Source organism: Sceloporus occidentalis, unplaced genomic scaffold, assembly GCF_023333645.1.
Source record: "Sceloporus occidentalis isolate IW3139 unplaced genomic scaffold, rSceOcc1.0.p SCAF_7, whole genome shotgun sequence".
NCBI lineage: Eukaryota > Metazoa > Chordata > Lepidosauria > Squamata > Phrynosomatidae > Sceloporus > Sceloporus occidentalis.
In genome coordinates this window covers 32,785,940-32,812,988 of record NW_028316987.1, presented here as the reverse complement: position 1 = coordinate 32,812,988, position 27,049 = coordinate 32,785,940, and the positions used below count along the sequence as shown (strand labels likewise).

Genomic DNA, 27,049 nt, shown 5'->3' with positions numbered 1-27,049 from the left:
CCACAATGACCAATTAGTCCTGAAATTCCATAAAATGGAGTCAGGGCAGTTAAAGCGGGTTCAAAGCGGATTATTCCTGCAGTGCGGACGCAGCTGCACTTAGGCTAGGGGTGCTCTATTATCGCGAGAGGGCCCAGCCAGCAGGTGGCGCTGCGGGACCATGAAAACGGGTCGAGCTGGTTTTGGCGGAGGGGCGTGGCTTAGGGGGTTGGACGGTTGGAGCACGCGGGGAATGGGCGTGGTTTAGGGGGTTGGGTTAGCGCGCGGGTGGAAGGAGTAGAAGGGTAGAAGGCTGGACTGGGTTGGCGCGCGGGGGAGGATGAAGGGGCGTGGCTCACAAGGAGGGGCGTGGTTTAGAAGGTTGGACTGGGCGCGCGGGGAGGAGTAAGGGGCGTGGCTTAGAGGGAGGGGGCGTGGTTTAGGAGGTTGGATAGGGTTGGCGCTCGGGGAGAGGGGGCGTAGTTTATAAGGTTGGACTGGGTTGGCGCGAGAGCGAAGGGGCGTGGATTAGAAGGAGGCGTGATTTAGGAGGCTGGACTGGGCTGCCGAGCGGGGAGGAGGAAGGGGCGTGGCTTAGACGGAGGGGCGTGGCTTAGGAGGTTGGACTGGGTTGGCGCGCGGGGAGGAGGAAGGGGCGTGGCGTGGGGCTCGGGGGCGTGGCTTCCTCCCGCTCCTCTTTCAGCTGTCTTCACTCGCTCAGAAGAGCTGTTGCGCGCGGAGGCAACGGTAGCTTTTTTCCTCCGCTCCTGCGTCCAGTGACGCCGAGCACCATGAGTCCTGAAGAGAAGAAGCCGCCTCCTCCTCGTCCTCGGGCCAGCAGGGCGCCCCACCAGCAGCGTCGGCGTGGTGGGCTGTTGTCGGAGATTCGGACTCCCATCTTGGCCGAGCCCTTCCAGGAGCGCTACCGCCTCAGCCCCGGACGCGAACTGGGCAGGTGAGAAGGCAGGAAGAGGGGGCTTCGTGACCAGTGTTGACTCTTTGTCTGGCTCTCTGCTGTGGAATTCTGGGAGTTGGAGTTTGTTGTGGGCCCAGAGCGGAGAGCTCTGGGCCCCACAACAAACTCCAACTCCCAGAATTCCATAGCCAAGAGCCAGAAAAAGAGTTAAAGCGGTGCCAAAGCGGGTTATCTCTCCAGTGTGGATGCAGCCCCCAGGTGCCTAAGGAGACGTACTAAAACAACTGACAGTAATCCCCATGGTTCCCTATGGAGAAATCATCCCCATGGTTCCCTATGGAGAAATCATCCCCATGGTTCCCTATGGAGAAATCATCCCCATGGTTCCCTATGGAGAAATCATCCCCATGGTTCCCTATGGAGAAATCATCCCCATGGTTCCCTATGGAGAAATCATCCCCATGGTTCCCTATGGAGAAATCATCCCCATGGTTCCCTATGGAGAAATCATCCCCATGGTTCCCTATGGAGAAATCATCCCCATGGTTCCCTATGGAGAAATCATCCCCATGGTTCCCTATGGAGAAATCATCCCCATGGTTCCCTATGGAGAAATCATCCCCATGGTTCCCTATGGAGAAATCATCCCCATGGTTCCCTATGGAGAAATCATCCCCATGGTTCCCTATGGAGAAATCATCCCCATGGTTCCCTATGGAGAAATCATCCCCATGGTTCCCTATGGACAAATCATCCCCATGGTTCCCTATGGACAAATCATCCCCATGGTTCCCTATGGACAAATCATCCCCATGGTTCCCTATGGACAAATCATCCCCATGGTTCCCTATGGACAAATAACCCCCATGGTTCCCTATGGACAAATAACCCCCATGGTTCCCTATGGACAAATCACCCCCATGGTTCCCTATGGACAAATCACCCCCATGGTTCCCTATGGACAAATCATCCCCATGGTTCCCTATGGACAAATAATCCCCATGGTTCCCTATGGACAAATAACCCCCATGGTTCCCTATGGACAAATAATCCCCATGGTTCCCTATGGACAAATAATCCCCATGGTTCCCTATGGACAAATAATCCCCATGGTTCCCTATGGACAAATAATCCCCATGGTTCCCTATGGACAAATAATCCCCATGGTTCCCTATGGACAAATAATCCCCATGGTTCCCTATGGACAAATAATCCCCATGGTTCCCTATGGAGAAATAATCCCCATGGTTCCCTATGGAGAAATAATCCCCATGGTTCCCTATGGAGAAATAATCCCCATGGTTCCCTATGGAGAAATAATACCCATGGTTCCCTATGGAGAAATCATCCCCATGGTTCCCTATGGAGAAATCATCCCCATGGTTCCCTATGGACAAATAATCCCCATGGTTCCCTATATGGGGAAGTATGCTTTCTCTATGGGCAAGTGCTGTGCTTTGTTTGAGTATGTCCTGTGAATCGTGGATGAGGCGAGTGATGAGAAGTCCTGCTCTCAGAAACCTGAACGGAGAGACTGCGGCTGAGTTAGGAACCCAAGTCGGAAAGGATGCGAAGGCACACAATCCGTTTCCAGCCTAAAGATGTTCTGCTGCACGTGAACATCATGCGCCACTTGCTCACTTGCATTCGCTCGGCCTTGAACTATCTAAGTTTTCTTTTACTAGCACAAGGGACAAAGAACAGTGCAATGCTGATCAATGCATAAAAGGAGTTATATTTACCTGCGTGGTGTTTTATTTCTCCTCATTTGAATCATTCATGAAAGTGTGCCATGAGTTGCGTTGACAGTCAAGAACTTTCTCCTTTGCTTGTGTCAGATAACTCAGTCTGAGGCCAGGCTTTTCCGACACCAGGATCTGACTTCTTTCAGGTTGTGACTTATCGCTTAGTCATAAATGTTTGTGGACTTAAGTCAGTCATAAATTGCAGGGTTTAAAGACCGGGACAAGCTTCAGCACATTCTGTCTTAGTCAGAAAGAAGACACAACAAGCCCAGAGTGGCATTCTGACCATTTATTTGTCGGATTCGAATCTGAGACTTTGATGGTTGAAAGACAGAGCGTTGTGGCTGATAGACAGTGGGACCTTGTTATCCGCTGGGGGTTCGTTGCAGGATCCCCCGTGGATAACAAAACCAGTGGATGCACAAGTCCCATTAGATATAAAGGCAGAGCAGAATGGCATCCCTTATACAAAATGGTAAATGAAGATTTGCTATTTGGGATTTATATATATATGTGTGTGTGTGTGTAATATTTTCAAGCCGTGGATGCTTGAATCCATGGATAAGGAGGGCCAACTGTACATGTAAAATGTATATGTACCAGCAAATGTAAAAAAGTAAACAGATAACTTTGACATGCTAACCATCCTTAACAGACCTGAATCATCTTTTGAGGACATAATTTACAGTGCAATTACCAATCTCCCTGTGCTTTTTTTAAAAAAGTGTCGTATTTAGATATTTGTTGTTGTTGTTGTGTGCCTTCAAGTAATTTCTGACTAAAACGAATTTATCACAGGGTTTTTTGGAGCCGAAAGTGTGTGACTCTCCCAAGGCCCCTTATCCAGTGGGTTTCATGGCTGAGTGAGGAATCAAACCCTGGTCTCCAGAATTGAAGTCCGACGCTCAAACCACGATGCCATGCTGGCTTCTTATTTACGTAGTCAGTACCCTTGTAATGTGAAATTCGTCATCGTTCTCGTATGTCTAGAGCCGTGATCAATAAGCAGATTTCTAAAACTCGGGGGAAATCTTAAGAAGGTGCACTACCTTGAAATTGAAAAAAGAAACGAATCATTGGCCTGTTACAGAGTGCCAAAATAAAGCTGCTTTGGGTCTCTTTGGAGGCATGCTGTTTTAATGATGCACAGGTCCTAAGAGTCCGGAGGTTGCGCCAAAGCCACACTCCATTCCTAAGCACTGGAGTGCAGCTTTGGTGCAGCTTCCAGATTCTTAGGGTGCATGCATCATTTAAACAGCATATCTCCAAAGAGACCCGAAGCAGCTTTATTTTGGCAGTCTGTAACAGGCCATTGTTTCTCTCATGCTATTCAGATGTGTTTCAGAATGCTTAACAGCGGCTATTGGCCTGTTACAGACTGCCGAAATAAAGCTGCTTGGGGTCTCTTTGGAGGTATGCTGTTTAAATGATGCATGGGTCTTAAGAGTCCGGAGGTCGCGCCAAAGCCACACTCCATTCCTAAGCACTGGAGGGCAGCTTTGGTGCAGCTTCCAGACTCTTAGGACCCATGCATCATTTAAACAGCATATCTCCAAAGAGACCCGAAGCAGCTTTACTTTGACAGTCTGTAACAGGCCATTGTGTGGTGACTGAAGTTTCTAGCTCTGTTAAGATGCTGCTCCCTCGTTCTAGTATCTGTCAGAAAGATGATCCTTTAGTCTGCTCCACTGACAGCCTGTCAGGATTTTAAAAATCTCTTAAATTGATATAGCCACTCCTTTATTGGAGTACATATCTCTGTACACAAGTGTGGGCCTGCATATATATGTGTGCGTGTGTCACTGGAGTATGAGCTCTGAGAGCCCAGGTGATTTCTGAGTGTTCCTGAACAAATGACGATGATGACTGGGAATGCAGATGCCCAATAACTTACCAGCCTGGTTTCTTATGACTGACTCAGGTTCAGTTACAAAGAGTTTGCTGTGGGAAATTAAGCTAAGACTGCAACAGTGCGAGTTTAGGAGGTCCTGCCAGAGAGCTTAGAGCTTGTTTGCCATGTAACAGTTAAGTGTTCCTGTTCCATGTATACTTTATTCATCATTCTGTATTGAGACTTGCTTCCACAAGGAGTACAGAAAGGGACTCATTTTGTTGAGAAACATAATCAAGAACTAATTCATTGCCTAAGAAAACCCCATGAAGTCCACAGGGTTGCCATGAATGGCCAGGCAGTTTGATAGATACACACAACCTTAAGAATTTTCACACTTGGACATGAAGCTTAAATTTGAAAGCTGCATTGACTCCACTTCAGCTTGTGAAAAACTGTTGAGAGTTTCCCAGTTTGATGGTTATTTTTATAGACAAACTGGTAAAACTGGGTTAGGTGATGCTACTGATAGGTTGGTTTGTAACTGGCTGATGGACCAAATGCAGAGTGCTCCCCAGTGGTTCCCGGTTTTCTTGAAGAGAAGTGGTGAGTAAAATGTCACAAGGGACGGTACTCAAAGGACCTAGGGCCGGAAGAGACCAGTAAGTTAAGCTTCCTTCTGGGCAGCTTGGGAGAACAGCACTTACATGCTGCATGCTCCCAAGACACTTGGAAGATGCCCAGCCACTTTCACAGGGGCAGCTTCATGATGCTTCAGCAGCCCTGTGTTTACACACCACACGCCGTTGGATTGTCATGAAGCTGGCTTCCAGCCACAGCATGGGCAACAAAGGCCTGTTACAGACTGCCAAAATACGGGTCTCTTTGGAGGTATGCTATTTAAATGATGCATGCATCCTAAGAATCTGGAAGCTGCACCAAAGCTGCACTCCAGTGCTTAATAATAATAATAATAATAATATGTTTTATTTATAGACCGCTATTCCGCAATGATCATTAGGAATGGAGTGTGGCTTTGGCGCGACCTCTGGACTCTTAGGACCCAGGCATCATTTAAATAGCATATCTCCAAAGAGACCCGAAGCAGCTTTATTTTGGCAGTCTGTAACAGGCCATTGCCAGCTTTTTGCTGCTGGAAAAAGGACTGGATCTTTACCACTTCTTTTTTGTACAGCTTCAAGGTGTATTGGGGCTGCAGGGTGTGATTGCTATGGGCCCAGTGCATCTTCGGAAGGGGCGGCTTGAAGCTGCCCCTTTCGCCCGTCTATTTCGGCCCTTTCATGAAGGAGTAAAGGGGATATTCATCAAATTGACAGATAATATAAAACTAGAAGGTTTGTAGATGATGCCAAACAATAGAATACAAACTTAAGATTCAAGTTGACTTTTACAGACAAGAGAACCGGGCCAAAACAAACAAAATGAATTTCATCAGGGATATATATGAAGTTCTGTATTTAGACAAGAAAAATCAGGTGCACAAAAGTAGGATGAATACACCTGGCTTAACAGCAGTACATATGAAAACAATAGTATTCTTAGTAATAAATCTAAAGTAAATACAAAAAAAGTAACGTTCTCAGAATAGATTAAGAGGAGCGATCCACAAACCAATGGGCATTTCCCTTAGCTTGTAAAGAGGCAGAGCTATTTAGTTAGGGAAGCTTAAAATGAGGAAAATGTTGTTGTTATTATTTATTTATTTATTTAAAGAGTGCTGTAAAGTTTGCACAGCACTTTAGATAGTAATGGTCAAATAAAAAATGGAGACTAATTATAAAAAGAGGAAGTAGAGAATGAAACCATGAAGGGCAGTCCCAGATAAAACGAAAAACCTGGTCATGGCAAATGCGACAACTGAGGAGAACTCACTGACTGCTACCCAGCACACTGAGTGCAGAAGAAACTAAAGGCAGACAAAACCAGCCGCTCATTGCGCAGCATGGCTCTAGAGAAAACCAAGAATATTTATACCAACTATATATTGAGAGTGAGGTGGAATGCAGTTTGGCTTCCCCTCCTCCACCAAAAAAGAGAAGAAAACTGACATCAGAAGGAGAGATTGCAACTGGGCAGCAGTCAGCGAGTTCTGCACTGTTGTCGCAACTGTCATGACCAGTTTTGTCTCTGTATCCAGGACCGCCATCATGGTTTTGCACTCTGTCTCCTCATCTATTACCTTTCTCTTTTTTTTAGCCCTGCCTCTTTACAAGCTCAGGAAAATGCCTCTGTTGAAGAGGGAAGAAAACCCAGCATTAGCCCAGTAGCCCAGACAGAAAAGGGAAGAGGCTGAGTTAGGTAATGAGCTATGACACTGGTCTTGTATAAAATAAGACAAACACTTCCTGTTAGTGGGATACACAGACCTAAGCCTACCTTATCGCTACGTATGTCTTATTTTGGTCATTATGAAGCTCAGTGTTCCTTTCCTCCCCCTGCAAAGATTCAACCCCCCCCCCCCTTTACCATTGAGTTGCAGCAGCATGCGCACACCAATCTGATGGATGGTGGGGAGTGGAGGCACAGATCAGAGAAGTGCCCGGTTACAGTATATTGCCATAGTCAGGTGTGAAATAATTAAAAGATACACAAAGACCTCTGAATGACTGTAAAGGATGATGTCTGTCTGTGGCAACTCTTCTCTCATCGTCTCCCCTCCCTCCTCCTCAACCAGTCTTGGAATGGCCAGGGGGCTGTAATAGCTCATTGATAAGCTGGATGTGTTGAATGGCCAGATGTACATTAATGTATTTCAGCATGCAGAACTGTGCCTGGTGAAGACATGAAGGCTATTTATCTTTGTGACATCCTCCTTATGAGTTGCTTATTGGCACAAGGAGCCAAGTCAGCTGCAGCCATTTGCTTTCGAAAGATAAGCCAGGATTCAGTGGACTTTTGGATTTTCATTTCATATCACTTTGTATTCAGTGCACTGATAAGGCGATGACTGCAGTAGGTCTCCTAGTATGTAGTATATGGTTCCACATATTGGGTTCATGTCTAAGGATAAAATCTCTCTTGTGAAAAGGTATTTGCCTTGATGAAAATAATCCTAAAAGATAGTATGACACATGCACATTTGGTCAGAGTTGCACAAAACAAAACCAAGCCAGTGTGATGTAGTGCTTTGAGTCTTGGATTGTGACTCTGCAGACCAGGGTTCAATTCCTTACTCAGCCTTGAAACTCACTGGTTGACCATGAGCAAATCATATGCTCTGAGCCTCAGGGGAAGGCAATGGCAAACCTGAGCAAATCTTACCAATAGAAAAAAACCCAACCCATGATAGGTTTGCCATAGAGTCGCCAAAAGTCCAAAACAACTTGAAGGCACACAACAACAACAACAAATTGGAAGAGTACATCTTTTACTTATGGTGACTCTGTGAATGAGCAACCTTCAAGAGCCCTGGTCGTCATAACCCTGCTCAAGTCTAACTCAGAGCTGTGACGTCCTTTATTGAATCAATCTATCTGTACTATGGTCTTCCTCTTTTCCTGCTGCCTTCCATGTTATGGTGCATTATCATCTCTCCAGTGAGTCATGTTATCTCATGATGCATCCAAAGTACAATAGGCTCAGTTTAGTCATTTAGCTTCTTTTGAAAACTCAGGCTTGTCTTTGCCTTTTTTTGACAATCCATGGTATCCATAGAACTCTTATCCAGCATCACATTTCAAATTAATTTATTGTCTTCCTGCCAGCTTTCAGAACCATACATAGAAATGAGAAATGTGATGGCATGAGCAATTCTCACTTTGGTATTCAGTAATATATACACTGGATGGTCTTGTCTAATTCTTACATAGCTGTCCTTCCAAGTCCTGGTCATCTTCTGATTTCTTGACTATAGCCACCACATTGTTTTATGACTGAGTAAAGGTATTAATTTTTTAAAATATCTTGATCTTTTCAACATTGTAATATTTATTTATTTATTTATTTATTTATATCCCACCTTTTTCTCAGAATTGAGACTCAAGGCTTACAGTTTAAAAAACAAGATATATATATATATATATATATATATATATATATATATATAGGCTATATATATATATATATATATATATGATCCAAAATGCAAACCTCAATTTTGCCATTTTATACAAAGGATACCATTTTACTATACCATTGTATATAATGAGACTTGAGCACCCACTGATTCTGGTATCCACAATGTGTCCTGAAACCAAATACCAGCAGATGCCAAGGGCTTGCTGTGTTTATGAGTATCAGTTAAATTTCTAAGCATTCAAAAATAATCCATATATCAAAATATGTTGTAAAGCAGTGCAATTTAACAGCTTGTGTGAGTGTTGACAATCAATGATAGGAGGAATTTAGACTTTTTCCATAAATATTTCAAAATGCATACAGTACTTTCTCTCAGGAAGAAGAGGGGGGGAAAGAGTCTTCCTTGTACATTTGTGAGCCTTTTATGTACATGGAGGCTGTGTAGGGTTGCCAAGTGTCCCTTGTTTCAGGGCCAGAAATCTTGTCCCTTATAAGGTCAGCAGATACCTCACATAAGAATATCCCCTCTTTGAAGGTTGGAAAGATATATATATATATATATATATATATATATATATATATATATACACACATTTATATATGTATATATATATACAGAATAAGATGCCAAAAACATATACATTTTTGGAAGAGGGCTCTTCATAAGAAATGTGTGCAGTGTCAGTATGTTAATTTTACAGAGAAATATGTCTTGCTGTAGCTCCCTCAGCGTCTCGCTTTAGCTCCCTTTTAGCTTCTTTCGGTCTACAACCTCATTCCCACTCTTCAACCCATTCTCTTGGTCACTGTCTTGACTTAGTTCTTGCTGCTAAGTGTGTCATTTCTGACTACTTGGCATCTGATTTTCCATTGTCTGATCATCATTTAATTTCTTTTACTCTTACTTATATCCCACCTCCTCGTCATACTACTCAACGCTACTTTCATGGTCTTCAGTCTGTTAACTGTGACCATCTCAGTCAGTCCTTGGATTCATCTCTCTCTTCTCTACCTCTTGGGGACTCGGCTGACTCAACGATGTCTTTATTTAACTCCACTCTTTCTTCAACTCTTGACAGCTTTGCCCCTGTATCTGTATGTGCTTCTTCCTCTATGACTGGGCCTGAGCCCTAGCTTATCCCCATTGTTAGGTTTCTCCAGTCCTGCTCTCGAGCGGTCGAACGCCTTTGGAAAAAGTCCAGGGAGTGGGTTGATTTTATCCATTACAAATTTGTTCTTTCTTCCTTCTCACGCGCCCTCTCTATGGCAAAACAGAATTATTACAAATCATTGATCTGCGCCAATGAGAGGCGCCCGTAGTGTTTGTTCTCCACCTTTAACACTTTGCTTAAACCTCCCTCTCCTCCTGTCTCTTCATCATTCTCTCCTAATGATTTTGCTAATTATTTCATCTCAAAGATTACCACTATTCGCTCTGAGATAGTCCTTCCTGATTCTTCTTCTACTCCTTCTATCACCCTTGCCTAAAAAAATTCTATGTTTCCTCCTGTTTCTCTGGATGAACTCTCTGTGCTGCTGAACTCTTCCAAACCTGCAACTTGTCCTCTTGATCCAATTCCTACTCATCTTCTAATTTCTATAGCTCCCTCTTTTCTGCCCTCGCTTCTCTATATCTTTAATCTCTCTCTCTCTCTACGGGTTCCTTCCCTTCGGTCTTTAAACATGCTTTAGTTTCTCCTATTCTGAAAAAAAACTTCTTTTGACCCCTCTTCTTTGTCTAGCTATCATCCGATTTATCTTCTTCCTTTTCTTTCTAAGGTTTTGGAACAGGTAGTTTATTCTCGCTGTCTTGAGTTTCTTGAAGCCAACTCAATTCTCGATCTCTTTCAGTTCAGTTTCCACCCACGGCATTCTACAGAGATGGCTCTCACTAACATCTCAGGTGATCTTTTACAGGCCAAGGCTAATGGCCTTTACTCTGTTCTCATTCTTCTTGATTTGTCTGTAGCCTTTGACACCGTTGATCACTGTCTTCTAGCTGATATACTTTCTGACCTCAGGTTCTCAGACTCTGTTCTTGACTGGTTTAGATCTTATTTATCAGACAGATCTTTTGCAGTGGTCACAGGTGGTCAGACTTCGTCCTCTGTTCCCCTGTCTGTTGGAGTTCCCCAGGGCTCTATTCTGGGTCCCCTTCTGTTTTCTCTCTACATACTGTCCTTAGGAAAACTCATTAGTTCTTTTGACTTTTCCTATCATTTGTATGCCGATGACACTCAGCTGTATCTTTCCACCCCTGACCTTGGAGTCTTGAACAGCAAGTTTCATCTTGTCTTACAGGTTTCTCTCAGTGGATGTCGCATCGATGCTTGAAGCTCAATATGTCCAAAACGGAGCTTCTTGTTTTTCCACCTAAGTCTACTCTTCAACACTCCTTTTCTGTTTCTCTTGATGACATTTCTATTCGACCAGTCCAGCAAGCCTGTGGTCTTGGTTTATTTTTGATTCTTCTCTGTCATGTATCCCCCAGATCCAGACCACAGCTAATGTAGATTCTTTTTAAACAATATTGCCAAAATCCGACCATATCTCTCTGCCTCTACTGCCAAGATCCTGGTCCATGCCCTAGTGATCTCACGACTTGATTACAGTAACGTCCTCCTGGCTGGGCTTCCTCTTTCTCACCTCCGTCCTTTAATCTCTGCCCAGCATTCAGCTGCACGCATGATTACATCCGCCCACCGCTCCGCCCACATCTCTCCTTTGTTGTCATGCCTTCACTGGCTCCCCCTCCCTTTCCATATTCAGTATACGCTCCTGTTGTTTACTTTTAAAGCCCTCCATGGGCTGGCCCCTCCTTATTTATCAGATCGTCTTTCTCCTCACCTTCCCACTCGGGCCCTCCATTCTGGTAGTCAAGGTCTGCTGTCTCAGCCCAGGATTTTCTCTGCCCCATCCCAGATTTGTCCCTTTTCACTTGCTGCCCCTCACTCCTGGAACCTTCTTTCCCCACAAGCCGCACAGGTCATCGCTTCTTTAACTAGTTTCAAAACTGAGTTGAAGACCACCCTGTTCAGAGAAGCATTCCCAGGCATTGCGTGACTATTATTTGCTATCTGACGTTTTTAAGTTGTTGCCTGTTTTATTGAACCCTTTCCTGTATTGTTATGTATTACAGTGCGCCCTTGTTTTACGTGGGTGCCGGAAGAAACGCTGCTGCTTTCAGCATATGCTGAATAATGCGCCCGCGTATGGCACGGGTACACTCTATTTATATGTATTATGCTACTATTTCTTAGATTGTACGCCATGGGCAGGTTTACTCATATCTATTTTATTGTTTGTATGTACAGTGCTATGCAAATCTGTGGCGCTATATAAATAAAGCATAATAATAATAATGATAATGATAAATATGTGCATGGCTAAGTTAACTGAAACGGATACTTTCATTTTGTACCTAGGTAGAACATAAACGTATTAGATACTTCCTGATTGTCAATTGTGCTTGTTATGAATTTCCACTGTCCCTTATTGCTGCTTTGAAAATCTGACAACATTAAGGTTGACGAAAGTACTGAATTCTTGTCTCTCTTTTCTCTTCTTCTAGTCTCTCTTCTCTCATAGTATGCACTGCTCTTAGGGCTGGGTACAAGAGTTGCTGGGGGAGAGAGACTTGGAGGTTCTGATCCCTTGTCTACCTCCTCTTCCCAAACTTTTTTATGTGTAAAATGTGCACATGTGTTGAGTTAAATATTGAATTTACTTAAATAAAACTGTTCTAATTTCAGTTGTTATTTCCTTATAAAATGTGTATGTGTATATAAATATAATATGAAAATGAAAATAGGCATACTTTTTGTTCATATATTACAGGGGGGCGCGCAATATCCACATGTGGATGTAAAGGGGGGGAGTTCCTACAGTAAAAACTTTGAGTACTATTGGCGTAGGGCAGTGGTTCCCAACCTTTGGTCCTCCATTTGTTTTGGACTTCATATTCTAGAAGCCCCAGTCAACTTGGCCATCAGTCAGAAATTATGGGAACTGGAGTCCAAAACATCTGAAGGGCTAATGGTTGGGAACCACTGTCTTAGGGAGTAAGCTCCATTTGAAATGTGTGGGCCTTGTTTTAGAGTAAACCTGTTACAGTAAATTCTGTAGTAGCGCATGCAATGAAACTTTAGTTTGTGGAAGAAGATAAAACCCTGATAATGTAAGAATTGTTGACAATAAAGTTTATGATACAGAGAATGTTATAGTTTCTCTTATGTTAAAAAAAATCCACAGTGTATTGAGAAGATGGTAATATGTTCTATATAAATCGCTGAAATCTAGACGTAATTGTTAAGCCAGTGCAGTTTATTTGCTTTCAAACCTTTATTCTTTAAAGAAGATTAATTTCCTTACTGAGGTTACTATTAATACGTATAACATCAGCAAGAGTGACACAGTGTTGTAGATTACTTAAGAAACTATTATTTGATGTCACATTCTCAATTGTTTGCTAGTGGAACCCATGACAACCAGAAAGTGGATAAATATATGACGTAAAAGCATTTTGCTTATCGAGCTTGACTTGCAAATCAGTAGAAGCTTTGTTTCTTTTCTTCCAGCCAGGAAGCATGCCAGCTTAAACCATGCTTTTGAGGTTGGTAATTTCAAGAAATGACCTTGAGTTGTCTCGGATACAAATTTGAATTTCAGTGAAACCATTCAGATTTTTGGCCAGCAGACATCAAGTTTTGGTAATGAAGCCATTGAGCTTTACCAGTTGCTTTAAAAAAAAAAGTCAAGTGCTTACCAAAATAGTCAAAGCTCATGCTCCATGAAAAAACACTTTCCTTGGATGAAATAATTTGTATTCCTGCAGTGCCTCAACCTTCTGTTTCCTCTTGATCAGCTTCTTAAAATAAATTCTCACGCCCTGCACTTAGCCACATTTATTTGTGACTAATTACCATGGATTTCATTGGAGCTTGTGCATGTAGAACTGCAGTCTTAGCTATTATTTTAAGTGATCTGATTAAACTATACTTTATGAATATGAGCTTTTAAAAGACTTAATGTAACATTAGTCATGAGTCCATCTGAATGGCATTAAACTTATTGAAAGTATAGATTTGTTAGGATATCTTTAAATAATTAAATTTTAAATTGGATGGATGTTGTTCTGCTATCTAAACGGACAAGAACAATTACTGGTTGTAGAATCCTGAGAGTTAAGTCAACATTTATTTTGCAGTTTTTCACCAAGGCAGAACAATAATAGTTTTAGTAAAGTACTACTTTGCATAATGATAGGGCAAATGAACTGAGGCTTAGACATTATTAGAGGTTCTTGTTCCCACAGCTTCGTTAAAAATTATATATATTCATCTGTAAATCAAAAAATTTAAGCCCAAAAATGGGCTCCAAAATCCTAGGTTGACTTACATACAAGTAATACTGCTCCATGAGCCTTGGAAAAACTAGTGGGGAAGGGAGGGAGGAGAGTGAGAAAGGGAGAGAAATTGGCAGTTTGGGTCCCCCATTTTACAAGCCATGAGCCTTGGAAAAGTTGTGGGGATGGGAGGGAGGAGAGAGAAATCAGAGGTTTGTGTCCACATTTTGCATGCTGAGACTATTATCCTTGGGAGAGGTCCAGAGAGGGAGAAGGAGGGAGGAAAGTGGTGTGTGTGTGTGTGTCCCCAGTTTAGATCCTTTGTTACATGCCCCTGAGTTTGACCCTCAACTTATCCACGGGTAACATCAAAATCCATAATCTGGGCACCAAAACATGCCTTCAACTTATACACAAATATATACGGTAGTCTTCAAAATTGATGTCTTCCCTAGAATTCCTAGTAAGATTCAGAAATTGTGTGTTTAGGCTGAGACCTTTGATAGCTGCTCCACACCATCCTTGGCTTTCTAGACAGCCAACTTCCTTGGATCCAGACAGCAATTCATGTAGGTGCATGCTATCTGTGTGGCTTTGCAGATTGAGATCTGCCCCTTTACTTCATGGAACCTGACTCTGGACTCACTGAAAACTTTACCAGGGAGAGAGCTTTCTCTTTGGGTAAGCATGGCAGCAAGGTGGATCCTCAGGTGAGTTTATCTGCTCCATTTGGCCCTGGAAATATGGAATAAGTGCAAGAGTAGAAAGGGAATCATGTGAGGAAAGAATCGTGAGGAACAGTATTGAAAAAAATGTATTAAATATTATTACAAGTAGAGAGGATCCCATATCCAGATTCCAAAATCCAGAATATTCCAAAATGTTCCACATGGGTGGCTGAGATAGTTATACCTTGCTTTCCGATGGTTCAATGTATACAAACTTAGTTTCATGCTCAAAATTATTTTAAAATATGTATAAAATTACCTTCAGGCTATGTGTATAAGGTGTATATGAAACATAAATGAATGTCTTTACCTTTGGTCCCATCTCTAAGGCATCTTGTTACATGTATATGAATATCCCAAAATCAGAAATCCAGAACACTTCTGGTCCCAAGCATTTCAAATAAGAGAAACTCAACCTGTATTATATATTGCATATAGGTTATTAATATTTGTACTCCACTTTTTCTTTTGAGTGGGAGGGATGACCAACAAGAAATAATGAAAAACTATTGTTTAAGGGAAGTTACAGGGCTCAAAACAAAGGAATAACTCAGGGACTAGAACCAGAATAGGCCAGAAGAAAACCTCAGGTGTGAGGACTGAAATGGGGGTGGGCTCAGGAATACACCTGGCCACTTAATTCAACTGACTCAAGCATATTGTATACTAATGCTTTTCAAGATGTCTGATGTCTGGACCGGTGCTTTTTCTCTATTGTGTCAGGGACCATGTTTGTGCCATGTTATTGTTGTATTTATAGTTTCCTGGAAACCTGGTGCAGACACATAGCCAATGGCTCACAGCCTGGCACCACTGCACAGAACACCATTTTGGATAGCACTGCTATACAGACCAAAAGGTTTCTAATACAGTCAGCCCTCCATATGCATGGACTCTTTATCCACTGATTCGAGCATCCACAGTTTGAAAATACTCAAATATATATATAAATTCTAAAAAAGCAAACCTTTTGCCATTTTATAAAAAGGACACTGTTTTACTATCCATTGTGCAGTATTTAATTGGACTTGAATATCCATGGATTTTGGTATCCATGGGGGGACTGCAGAAGGGCCCACTGTATAAAAACAAGTACCATACTTACTTACTTACTTACTTACTTACTTACTTATTTAGAGCATGCTGTTTAGCTAAAAGGAGACCCGGGGCAACTTACACATTGTTAATTTGACAGTTCTCTGCCCTTGGGTTTACAGTCTACTAAGACATGATACACAAGGAAAGGGGGATGGAGGGGACTGAGATGTTGTCTTGACTGCAATTTCCAGCAGTCCTCAACACTGGCTATGCTGGTTGGGGGTGATTAGAGCTGCATTCCAACAATATCTGTAACAGACAATACATCATTTAAAGTTTTCCATGGATAGTACCAGTACTTGTTGTCCTGTCTTGGACTGACCAATTCAAAACAACCGGTGTGAGTTCGTTGACTGTGGATGGCATGAGACCTATATAATGCGGGGTCAACATTGGCAGCTGATTTACGTATACCAATCCTTGTTATAGGTAATCTAGTATGTAAGCAGATGTCTGTGTGGGAGTATTCTTTCTCCTTCTGGGGAAAAAAAAAGTAGGAAGGTAGTTCAGTATTCATGCTTTGTGGTCTTGCAAGCCCTAGAATATAAAAAGGCAAAACTTTGAATTTTTAAAATAATAAGTAACTATTTTACAAAGACATCCTTGCAGCTTTTTGTTGATCTATAAATAATACAGCAGGCTTTGGCTTGTATGTTATGAACATTTCCTTAAGGCAGTTAGGAAAGAATTTAACTTCTTTGGGGATTCTAAACAAAGGTTTTATTGTGCAGTTACCCTAACTCACTCATGGAATTTCCTGAACAACCCCCCCCCCCCCATGTTTCCCCACCACACCTTCTGTTTTTTCCCTTATCACAAAAAATAAGAAGGGAAAGAGAAGAATGGGGTCAGGACATTTGACTGGTAGCACTAAACTGTTTGTTGAGAGTACGCTAAAATATTGGCAAATATTTTCCTTATGATTTGAATTTGTTGAGTAGTGAATGTACTCTGCATCCAACGAACGTCTTTCTCCTCCTGTCTTCTAATTCTTTCTCCTTCTGTCTTCTAATTCTAGGGGAAAATTTGCTGTAGTAAAGAAATGTGTAAAGAAAGAGACTGAAAAAGAATTTGCCGCAAAATTCATGAGGAAAAGAAGAAAGGGACAAGATTGCCGGATGGAGATCATTCATGAGATTGCAGTTCTGGAACTAGCACAACGCAATCGTTGGGTTATCACCTTGCATGAAGTGTATGAAACACCTACAGAAATGATTTTGGTGTTGGAATAGTAAGTATAATATTCATTATAATATAGTATTTTTGTAGAATTAGAAGGGCTGTAATGTAGTGAACTGAAAATGCTATATTTTAATGGATGGAATTCAATTCATCTCTTATATGTTCTGATTCTATCTTCCCCATTTTTGGGAGGTTACATTCTTTTAAAACTCTGGATAAATTGCATTTCTTTGGCCTCTTAATTTTCATTCTTAAACACCAATTTAAAATAAACATCTTTCAGAAAAGAGAATTCAGATCTATAAGATATGTACTTAATATACATCTTTATCTAACATGCTCTTTGTGACAGGTGCATGGAATTATCAAGTATAGTTTATAACTGTTGAAGAAATATTACAAATGTAAACTTGAAATGCACCGTGTGAATGATGAACCTTGACACTTAAAAGTATTTAAAATGCTCTGCGTACGTGATCAAGGGATTTTCCTGCAGTGTGAGGAAGGAATCCTGATGCTACTAGGTCTTACTACTCATCTCCATCTTTTAAGGCAGGGCTTAAAACCTGTCAATCAAACCTCACCATCTCTAGCATAATAATAATCTCTGTATTGTTTATAAATAATAAATAGCAGGAGAACTAGACACACACACACACACACCCCATTCCATCCTGCCTTGCTTTCGCAGCTCTGGCATTTCAGGGATTCTTTGTTCTTCTACTCTTAGGGGTTCAAAGTTTAAAACAACCTTTAAATGATTTGTCTCACAATTTAACCAGAAGAGCTAGTACATCAGAGGAGAGGTGGAAAGGGCTCATAACTCTGACCTCTTCTTAAATGGGGAAACCAAAGGCAGATGAGTGGAGGCACAGATACCTGGCAGATGAAACATGGCAGAAGAGCAGCCTACCTAGTCAAGGGATCGGATTTTGCCTTACTCCTTGTCATGGAGATGGCTGAAGTGCCGGGAAAGACTGCACATATTGATGACGAGCGGATGCACAACATTGGTGCGTGAATGTAATAACCTCATTTCCCTCCCACCTAATCCCGGAATGCCAGGCTCTACCTACCCCTAGAGCTGTGCTGCTGGATCACGCACATTGAACAGCAGGCTGTGGACATCCAGGAGTCTGGGGAAGGAGGGAAAATAGCAAAGAGTTCAGCACTCCTACTCTGCATTGGGAAGGAGTGTGTTGGACATGAAAGGTGATGCAGGCCTAGTGATTCTGAGGAGCATTGGTCCTTTAGAGGCTGCAAGCACTATGGGAGGTCTCGTTCCTCTAATTATTCTGTATCTTTGGAAGAGGAGAAAGGAAGTTGGGGGGGGGTGTCCTTGGAAAGAACAGGCATGTTTTCTCTGCCTCACACTCTTAAGGTTCAGTGGCCTCCATATCTCCAATACCCTCGGACCGGGAAACGGGGGGTGGTGACGCTCCTGAAGGAACTTTCACTTTTGGGGAGGGGGATGTGGATGATTTTACCGTACTTCTCAAGAAGGTAAAGAAAGCCATGAGCTTAACTATTATTGTACAGGACCCCAGTAGGACTGGACTAACCAAACAAGTGCCTGAAATCAGATCTAGATCTAAACAGGAGGGGCTAGTATCAGACGTAATTGCAGATGTTATGTAATCAGAATAGGCACACCCTGGCATTGTCTGAGGTTCCCCAGCTTGCACTAAACAACTATTTCCCTGCTACGGGTGAGGGGGGGGGGGGCGTAGAGAGAGATTGAAACTCCCTCATATTGATGCCCTATTGTCTGAGTTGGTTTTGGGAAGACTTTTTCCCAGAGATAGTATCCCCAAGAACCATAGGATAAGAAAGTGGAAGCTTTCTCACATAGGACACACGAGGCTGTGGTTCTGGCTATTAGGAGTGCCTCAGTGACCACCTTGTTTGCTTATGGCTTCCATCAGATCGGCTTGTGATTTGCTAGCCAGGATACCTAAGGATGAGATCAAGCTTAGGCAAAGAGTCAACCAATTGGTCAAGATGTTGGCCTTTATGGCAGATGCCAGTCTGGATTCTGTCCAGCTTGTTTCTAAGACCTTGGTGGACAAAACACTGATACCAAGTCCAACACAAACTTTCCATCATGTCCCTTTAGAGGTGCCAGGTTGTTTGGGAAAGCACTAGATGAGGAAGGTGTTATCAGTAAGAAAGAGGACAGAAAAACATTTTGGTTAGGGTCTCAGTCATTTCTCCCCTTTCGGCCACAATTCAAACCGCAAGAGTTGAGGGCATTCAGGTCAAATTGGTCCTTCTCCAGACTAGGCTAGGTAATAAAACACGAATTTAGCAAGAGGGTGACTTCAATCACCACTAAGTGTGGAGGAAATCCAGTCAGTCCTGACTTGGGGCAGCTCCCAGTAGGGGCACATTTGCAACTCTTTGGCCATTGCAAGAGCACTTCCTGTGATGTATGCATGTGCAGCACCATTAGGGAAGGATATACAACAGACTTTGTGTGGAAATGTCCAGATCTTTTTGTCTGATCTCAAGCAGCCAGGGCCCTGGAAATGTATCGGAGAATGCTGTCGGCCACAGACCATCTTCTAAGAATAAAAGCCATAGAAAAAATTTGATGTTTTTAAAGAAAATTTTAAAAATTGTTTTTTTAAAAAAATAAATTTTGAAATTTTAAATTTTAATTTTAAAAAACCCTGGGGCCTCTCCTTTCTCTTCCCACTGACCCTCACCCCATCCACACCACCTCTTCAGCATTTTAAAGAGATACCTGCAAATGCCTCAGCCTGTTTCTGCCAAAATAAGATGTTTGAGGAACAGTGGTATCAACCCCCCCTCCACTTAGGGTGTCACTTGGTGCAGTTTGCACCCCCCTAGTGACGCCACTTCCTGGGATCCATCCTATCATGGAAAGGGGGTAGGCTTTTTAGTTTCTCACTCCCACATACAGAGGTTTTTTTAGAGGGATTTATTTGATTCACCCAGGAACAGTACATTCTTCTTCGTGGTCTCTGCGAAACACACAAATGGGTTATTCTGCACCTGTCCTTCCTTTCCTTCCTGGAATTTACAAGTGGTGCTGAGGGCCTTGTTAATAGACCCTTTCAAGCCATAGAGGTTATTGGATCTGAAATTTCTGACCCTGGAGGTATTGTTTTTGGTGGCTATTACCTTGGCTCACAGAGTATCTGAGCTAGGGATGCTGATGGGGCCTAAGGAGTTGTGTGTGAGTTCCAAGGGATTTCGTGGTCCTTCCTTCATCCTCAAGGGGAATTCCACATTTCATCATGCTCAAGAGGTGGTGCTACCTTTCTTCTTCCCAAATCCTAGGTTGCTACATAAGAAAGACTGGCATAGATTGTACTGAGTAGGGCATTAAAGTTTTATTTAGAAAGGACCAGGGAGTTCAGGAAGCCAGTGTTTCATTTTCTGTCATTTGAGATGCTACTAAGGGTCAGAGGGTCTTCCTTGACCTTGACTCATTGGTTGAGATAGTGCATCAAGTTGACTTATGTTCATAGCTCCTTGCTGGTTCCTGATGGAATCCAGTCACGCTTCATTTGTAATGCTGTTACCTCAACAGCATTGGGTGCTGCGTCCTCCATGATGGAGATTTGCAAGGCAGCCACTTGAGCCTCTCCCTCATCCTTCATCAGACATTACAAAATCAACAGGGTTGCTTCTGCAGATGTGGCCTTCGGTAGGGTTGTCTTGCACATGTCTACCCAGTAGAAAAACCCACTGTTTTCCTGAGTTCAGTAGAATTTGCTGTTTGATAAGTATATTTAAGCTCAGAACTAACTTCTTCAAACCCAGTGAACATTTTGGAGAGTACAAACCCTAAGAGAAAAGACTATTGATTAAGAGCAGCTCTATTACACAGGGAAATTGTTCTTGTAGTTACCAAGTCCCAAGGTCTATAGCAGATCAAGATGATGACCAATACCTTGAACTTGAGTCTTTATGGATGTGTTATTTCTACACACATACTTTTGGACAGTGACTAGCAGATTTGTAATGTCCCTGGAATGTATTGACTCATTGAAATGTGACTGTTATGAATGCTAGTGTGTTTCCAGTTTAATGTGGAAGTGGATGACTGAGCAAAAGCAGCAGTGCTGTTTTCTGGAGCAGATGATGCTGAAGGTGATCAGCTGTAGAATATACATGGGGTTGGATCCAAAGGTGGCCTGTTAGAAGTAGGCTTTCCTACCCACATAGGGACATTGCTAAAGAAGATAAGCTGTGGTGCAGAGTTAAGGAAGGATCTCTGAAATCAGGCAGAGGGCCTATGAGCTCCATTGATTAAAAATGCCCATTTTTCAGAGATCACTGTTGAGCATTAGGAGAGGAGAAGAGGCAGCCATGAAAGAAAAAATGCATGTGCCCAAATTGGAATCCAAGCCATAATGAAATACAGGAGGCCCTCCATATCCACAGACTTGCCATCCATTGATTTCAGCATCTGCAGATGGCAAGCCCCCTGAGAGAGGGAGGAGGAAGAGGAAGAGAGGAGGCGGCTACAGCGAGGGAGAAGGAGAGGGGAAGAGGAGGAGGGGAGAGGAAGAGTGGTAGCGACACGGGAAGATGAGGAGAGGGAGGAAAAGGAAGAGCAGTGGTGGCAATGAGGGGGTAAGAGGAAGGATGAAGAGGAGGAAGAGTGGCAGCAGCAGGAAGAAGAAGAGGAAAAGCCAGCCGAGGGAAAAGGAAGAAGAAGAAGAAAAGGCAGCCCCTGCCGCCCGCCATGGTGAGAATGGCGAGGCAGGCTTTGGGGGGGCCAGGGGGCAAAGTGCATCCATAGAACGGATCCCTGGGGATACCAAGGGCTAACTGTAGAAAAGAACAGTTGAAACAGAAATACAAGGCAGGGGAACATTCCAATCAATACACATTTTTGGCTTTTATTATTTTGATATCACAATTTCCGTAGCAAAGATACTTTTATTAGAGAAGGGAGATACATCTTTATTTTAGTATAAATTGGTTACAAATATTTAAAAAATTAGCTTGGTTTTAAGTTAGTCATACTGGAAAATGATACTAGATTTGAACAGCATGTCTACTACAGATTGTAGTAATTTCATTTCTACAGTTAGTTATGCTAGAACAATAATTTGCAGCGTTTGGTCCAACAGATGTTTTGGATTTCAAATGCTATTCCTGGGAGACTACAATGCACAGAATGGTCGTAGTAAAATGCGAGCTCAGTGAATGAGAAAATGGGGGAAATTCTGTTGCTAAACTGTTTGATCTGATTTGAACATGAATGGGTGCTTAAATTAATTGCACATACAGGAATAAATTTGGGGTGGAAGACATCCACTGACAAAACAGTTTCTGACAGAAGAATTAGCAGGGGGCAGTCACCCCTTCTTACAAACTACCTTTCCATGTTCCTCCAAAACCTGACCTGGAAAGCTAGGAGATCCTCTCTAGCCCATGGAGGTGATGAGGTATGCTATAATGTGGAAAGGAAGGAAATTACCTTGCACTGACCCTACAGCACCAGTGGAACACTGGACTTAGACCACTGTGTGCATAAATGAATGAGAGCTGGACACTTGTTTTTACATTTGAAATATTTATATCACCTGAGGGGCATTGGCGGTTTGATAGGTGGCAGAGAAATGCCATAACTAAATAAATATTTCTACTGCTTTTATTGTTTTTACAAATATGTACAGCACAAAAAACAAAAGCATTACATCTCATCCACTCTAAGTCCTAACTTTTTCAAGAAAAACGAAAGGAGTAGTAAAGACAAGGAAATAGTTAAGTCACTATGCAAGGAGAAAGGTGAAGTCACCACAACAGTTCAATATTAACAGAATATACAGAATTAATAGCATATACAATATGTAAATCAAAAGACTTCATTTGACTACAAATGTCAAAATCTGATTATCCTCCCTCCCATGTTGAACTTGGTGGTGCTTATAGAGCATTTTTTCTAGCATTAAGCTTGACATGATTGTCCAAATGAATTGCATTTGAAATCTATTGCAGTGACTAGTGCTTTTTCACACCAGCCATGAATTGTGGCATAAATATGACTTAATAGCCCTGGGCGTCTTCTTAACTGCTACATTACTGGTGTGATGTAGTTGCCATTGAAAGAAAAAATTCTTTGCACTTAGCTACATGTCACATCTAGTTTCTAAATGTTCTGAACATTTACATCCTCAAATTCATGTGGCTACTTGTTGCATCAGACCTACTCTTCCATCAGGGCTGCATGAACATCTGACTGAAATATTATTAATAAACTATTTGAAGCTGTGCTTAGAATCATGGTGGGAAAATATTGTATGCCTCCTTTCTAGTGCAAGCATATGCTTTACCAAGTTCATTATCTATGAAGAGAGCGAAATTCAGCCCACTTGTTCAATGCTTGCAATTACTTTGCAAATTACAAGAATTGTATTTGCTTTATGAACATCTACAAAATAAGACAGCGTGAATCATTGTGTGTGATGGCTCTTCTGTGGAAAACTAAAAAAAACACCATCCTTTTCCACAGTGCTGCTGGTGGAGAGATTTTTGACCAATGCATAGCTGAAAGAGAAGATGCCTTCAAAGAAAAAGATGTTAGACGTCTTATGAGGCAGATATTAGAAGGAGTTTCATTTTTACATCAAAATAATGTAGTTCACCTTGACTTGAAGGTAAGATGACATGTACTGGCCAAATCTTACTTTCCTATACCATTTAAGGTCTGTAGAACTGAGTCTGCATCAAGAACCTAAACTTCCAATTTAGGTTAATAATTTCATTAAATTATAAGTTTTCTAGTTATATTTAGAGGGCAAATTACACCCTCCCAGGGCTTCCCAAGTGCTCTTTGACAATTTGAGGCCTTTTCCCCCCAGAGCGCAGCCTGGAAAGTTCTAGGGTAGGGCAAAATTACTCTCACCCACCCACTCTTGACTTAGATGAATGGGGAATGGCATGGGACACAAAGTCCTTGACCTGTTGCAAGGATTGAAACCCATGACTTCCAGAGCTTTGAGGCACTATTCCAGTGGAATCACTGCAGAAGAATGTGGCAGGCAATTATAATGATCACAGGTTGGACAGAAGAACAATGAGGAAAGAGAGGAGTCAGTAGGGACCAGAGGGAAGAAATCATGCTAGCTCAGTATAGGAAATCTGCTACAAAACAGTAAATTGGTGGTACAGAACTTCTATAAACCTGAGTTGGGAGAATTAACCTCGGTGAATTTCCTTATGTACTATATCAATTTTCTTTATGGCATGGATAGCAAATCAGAAGATGGTAGCCTGTTCACTTGGTTATCACTTTGGTCATCTGAGTATAAGATAACAAAGCTAGGGCTTTGCATGTTTGTAATTTTCTAAAAACCTATCTATGTTGTTTCTTTTCCTATTCCCATTTCCTCCTCCTTCTTTTATCCCCTTTGTGTCAGTCTCTCGATCGTAAGTATCTTGAGACTGACTTTAACCTGCCATGTACAGTACAGGTCGAGTATCTCTTATCCAAAAATCCAAAATACTCCAAGAGCCAAAACATTTTTCTTGGGTGGCTGACATATTGACCCTTTTCTTCCTGATGGTTAAATGCACACAAACTTTGTTTCATGCACAAATTATTAAATAACCTTTAGACCATGTGTATAGGTATATATGAATCATAAATTAATTTCATGCTTAGACTTGGGTCCCATCTCTAAGAACCCTGGTGGCGCAGTGGTTAAATGCCTGTACTGCAGCCACTCACTCACAAATCACAAGGTTGTGAGTTCGAAACCAGCCAAGGACTCCAGGGTCAATTTAGGCTTGCATCCTTCCAAGGTCGCTAAAATGAGTGCCCACCTTGTTGGGGACAATTAGCTTACACATTGTAAACCACTTAGGGAGTGCTTAAGTGCACTGTAAGTGGTATAGTAATGTACTTGCTACTTCTTGCTGTGTGCAAATACGTACAGTATTCCAAAATCCTGAAAACGCTGAAATCTGAAACACTTCTGGTCCCATGCATTTCTAATAAGAGATACTCAACGTGTACTGTAATTTTTTAAAAATTCAGATCTACACTTTGAAATTATATGTACATCTTCCACTAATCTGTTCTGATGTACTGTTAACTTACTAAAATTTAATAACCTAATGTTCAGCTCTACATATTACAATTAACATCCTTTCTTAGAAGTTAATAGTGCAGTATTTTAATATATTGGTATACATCAGATAGTCTTATTTGGAAAGTGCTTGGCTTGTATGGAAATTATTGGATTCAGTTTAAAACTCCTTATTGGCCTCTCTTGGGCTTTTCTTAGACTGGCAGTTGATTGCATTCAAAAGATTCCTAGCTGTTGGCTGTGAAAAATGGACAGAATTCTAAGCAGTTGGGATGGCACTGCAGTTTTTAATAGGTGCATTCCTGTCATAATTAATTTATTTCTATATACTTATTTTTCAGCCACAGAATATTCTGCTTAGCAGTGAATCACCATTGGGAGACATCAGGATAGTTGACTTTGGACTTTCCAGAGTAATGAGGAATAGTGAAGAACTCAGAGAAATCATGGGAACACCTGAGTATGTGGGTAAGATCTCAAGTCATCAGTGTGATCTTCATAGCAATGCCATGATAAGAAAGTGTTAGTCAGGTTTTAACTCTAAATAGTACCTTCAGAGTTTTGGTTGTTAAGCTATGGTAGTGATTCAGAGGGACATCAGCACACACTCCAAGAACTATCTGCAGCTTTCAGCATCTTGTAAACTTATATAGGCTAGTACTCAAGCTCCCCAGTACTCTAATTGATAAGAGTTGTCACAGTATATTTGTACATACAGGTTCAGATGTATAGTACAATCGTTTCTCCAAATTTATGGGTTAAGCATTTGCAGATTTGATTATTTGGGGATTACTGTCTTTGTCCCAGCCACTGAAAAAATATGTTCTCTTTAGGCATTTGTAAATCCTACAGTGTGACTCTATAGTCAATTTCCAGCATCCTAAATTAGCAGGGTTTTTTCATGGTCTAATCATATATGGAAATGGTCTACGTCTTAAACATCTCAATATTAAATTCATGTTTTTATAGAAAGCATAAAACTTTCTTTTTTAAACAGTACATTGCTCTTTCTTTCTTACGTTAGCTCCAGAAATCCTGAGTTATGATCCAATTAGTACGGCAACAGATATGTGGTAAGGAGAAACCTTTATTAAACAGTTATTTTAAAAACTGAATGGTTTCTTTTTAAAATTGAAATATTTCTGTTTTTTCAATTTAGGAGCATTGGAGTGCTAGCATATGTCATGCTAACAGGAGTATCACCTTTCTTGGGAAATGATAAACAAGAAACATTCTTAAATATTTCTCAGATGAACATAAATTATTCTGAGGATTTTGACCTTATATCTGAATCTGCTGTGGATTTCATCAAATCTCTTCTAGTTAAAAAACCTGAGTAAGTTGTACTTAAAGGTTTTACGTCATTATTAAAAGAAACCTATACAAGTTACTGTACCAAGTGCCATGTATATTCCGTATGTAAATTGATAAAATATTTCTGGCTTCCTCAGCTGTGGTTTATGAATCCAAGAATGAGCACTATGGCCTTTACATCATCCTACACATGCTCAGTTAAGCTGGCAGGATAATGAAGCAGGATATGAGTGTGTATGTGCCTTTATGGCGCTTGTCACCTTATGGCTACTCCATGAATTTCCCAGGGTTTTCTTAGGCAAGGAATACTCAGAGGTGGCTTTGCCAAATCCTTCCTCTAAAATATAGCTTATAGCACCTGGTATTTGTTGGTGGTCTCCCATCCAAGTACTAACCAGGGCTGCACCTGCTTAGCTTCCAGAATTAGACAGGAACAGGAGCACCTAGGGCAGCAGTGTCCAAACTCTGGCCTTCTAGGTGTTTTCAACTTCAGCTCCCAGAAGCCTCAGCCATCTTGGCCAATGGTTTGGGATTCTGGGAGCTGGAGGGCCAGAGTTTGGACAACACAGACTTATGGTATATAGGCCACCATGAAGCAAAATCCTAGTATTTATAAACTGAAACAGGCTTCTTTTCATGAGCTCTGGGCCTTGCCTCACACACTTCAGTACTATTAACTCTGTCTTCTAATGTACTAATGGATCACACTGGTACCCATGAGACTCCTTTCTCTCATAAGGGAGCTTCAGAACCAGCAACATTGGATTGGACTAGGCCCCACCAGTGGCCAGTGTCACAT

At 41.8% G+C, this 27,049-nt stretch overlaps 1 protein-coding gene across 1 annotated transcript in view; it reads left to right on the top strand.

Moving 5' to 3' along the window:
- The first annotated feature begins 704 nt into the window (after positions 1–704).
- LOC149309486 (serine/threonine-protein kinase 17A-like) overlaps positions 705–27,049 on the top strand; it is a 32,114-nt gene continuing 5,769 nt past the window's right edge. The window contains exons 1-6 of the mRNA XM_089532554.1: positions 705–934; positions 16,698–16,910; positions 23,358–23,502; positions 25,278–25,404; positions 25,961–26,009; positions 26,096–26,272. Coding sequence (XP_089388680.1) covers positions 771–934; positions 16,698–16,910; positions 23,358–23,502; positions 25,278–25,404; positions 25,961–26,009; positions 26,096–26,272 — 875 coding nt within the window. The 5' untranslated portion in view covers positions 705–770. The remainder of the gene's footprint in view (positions 935–16,697; positions 16,911–23,357; positions 23,503–25,277; positions 25,405–25,960; positions 26,010–26,095; positions 26,273–27,049) is intronic.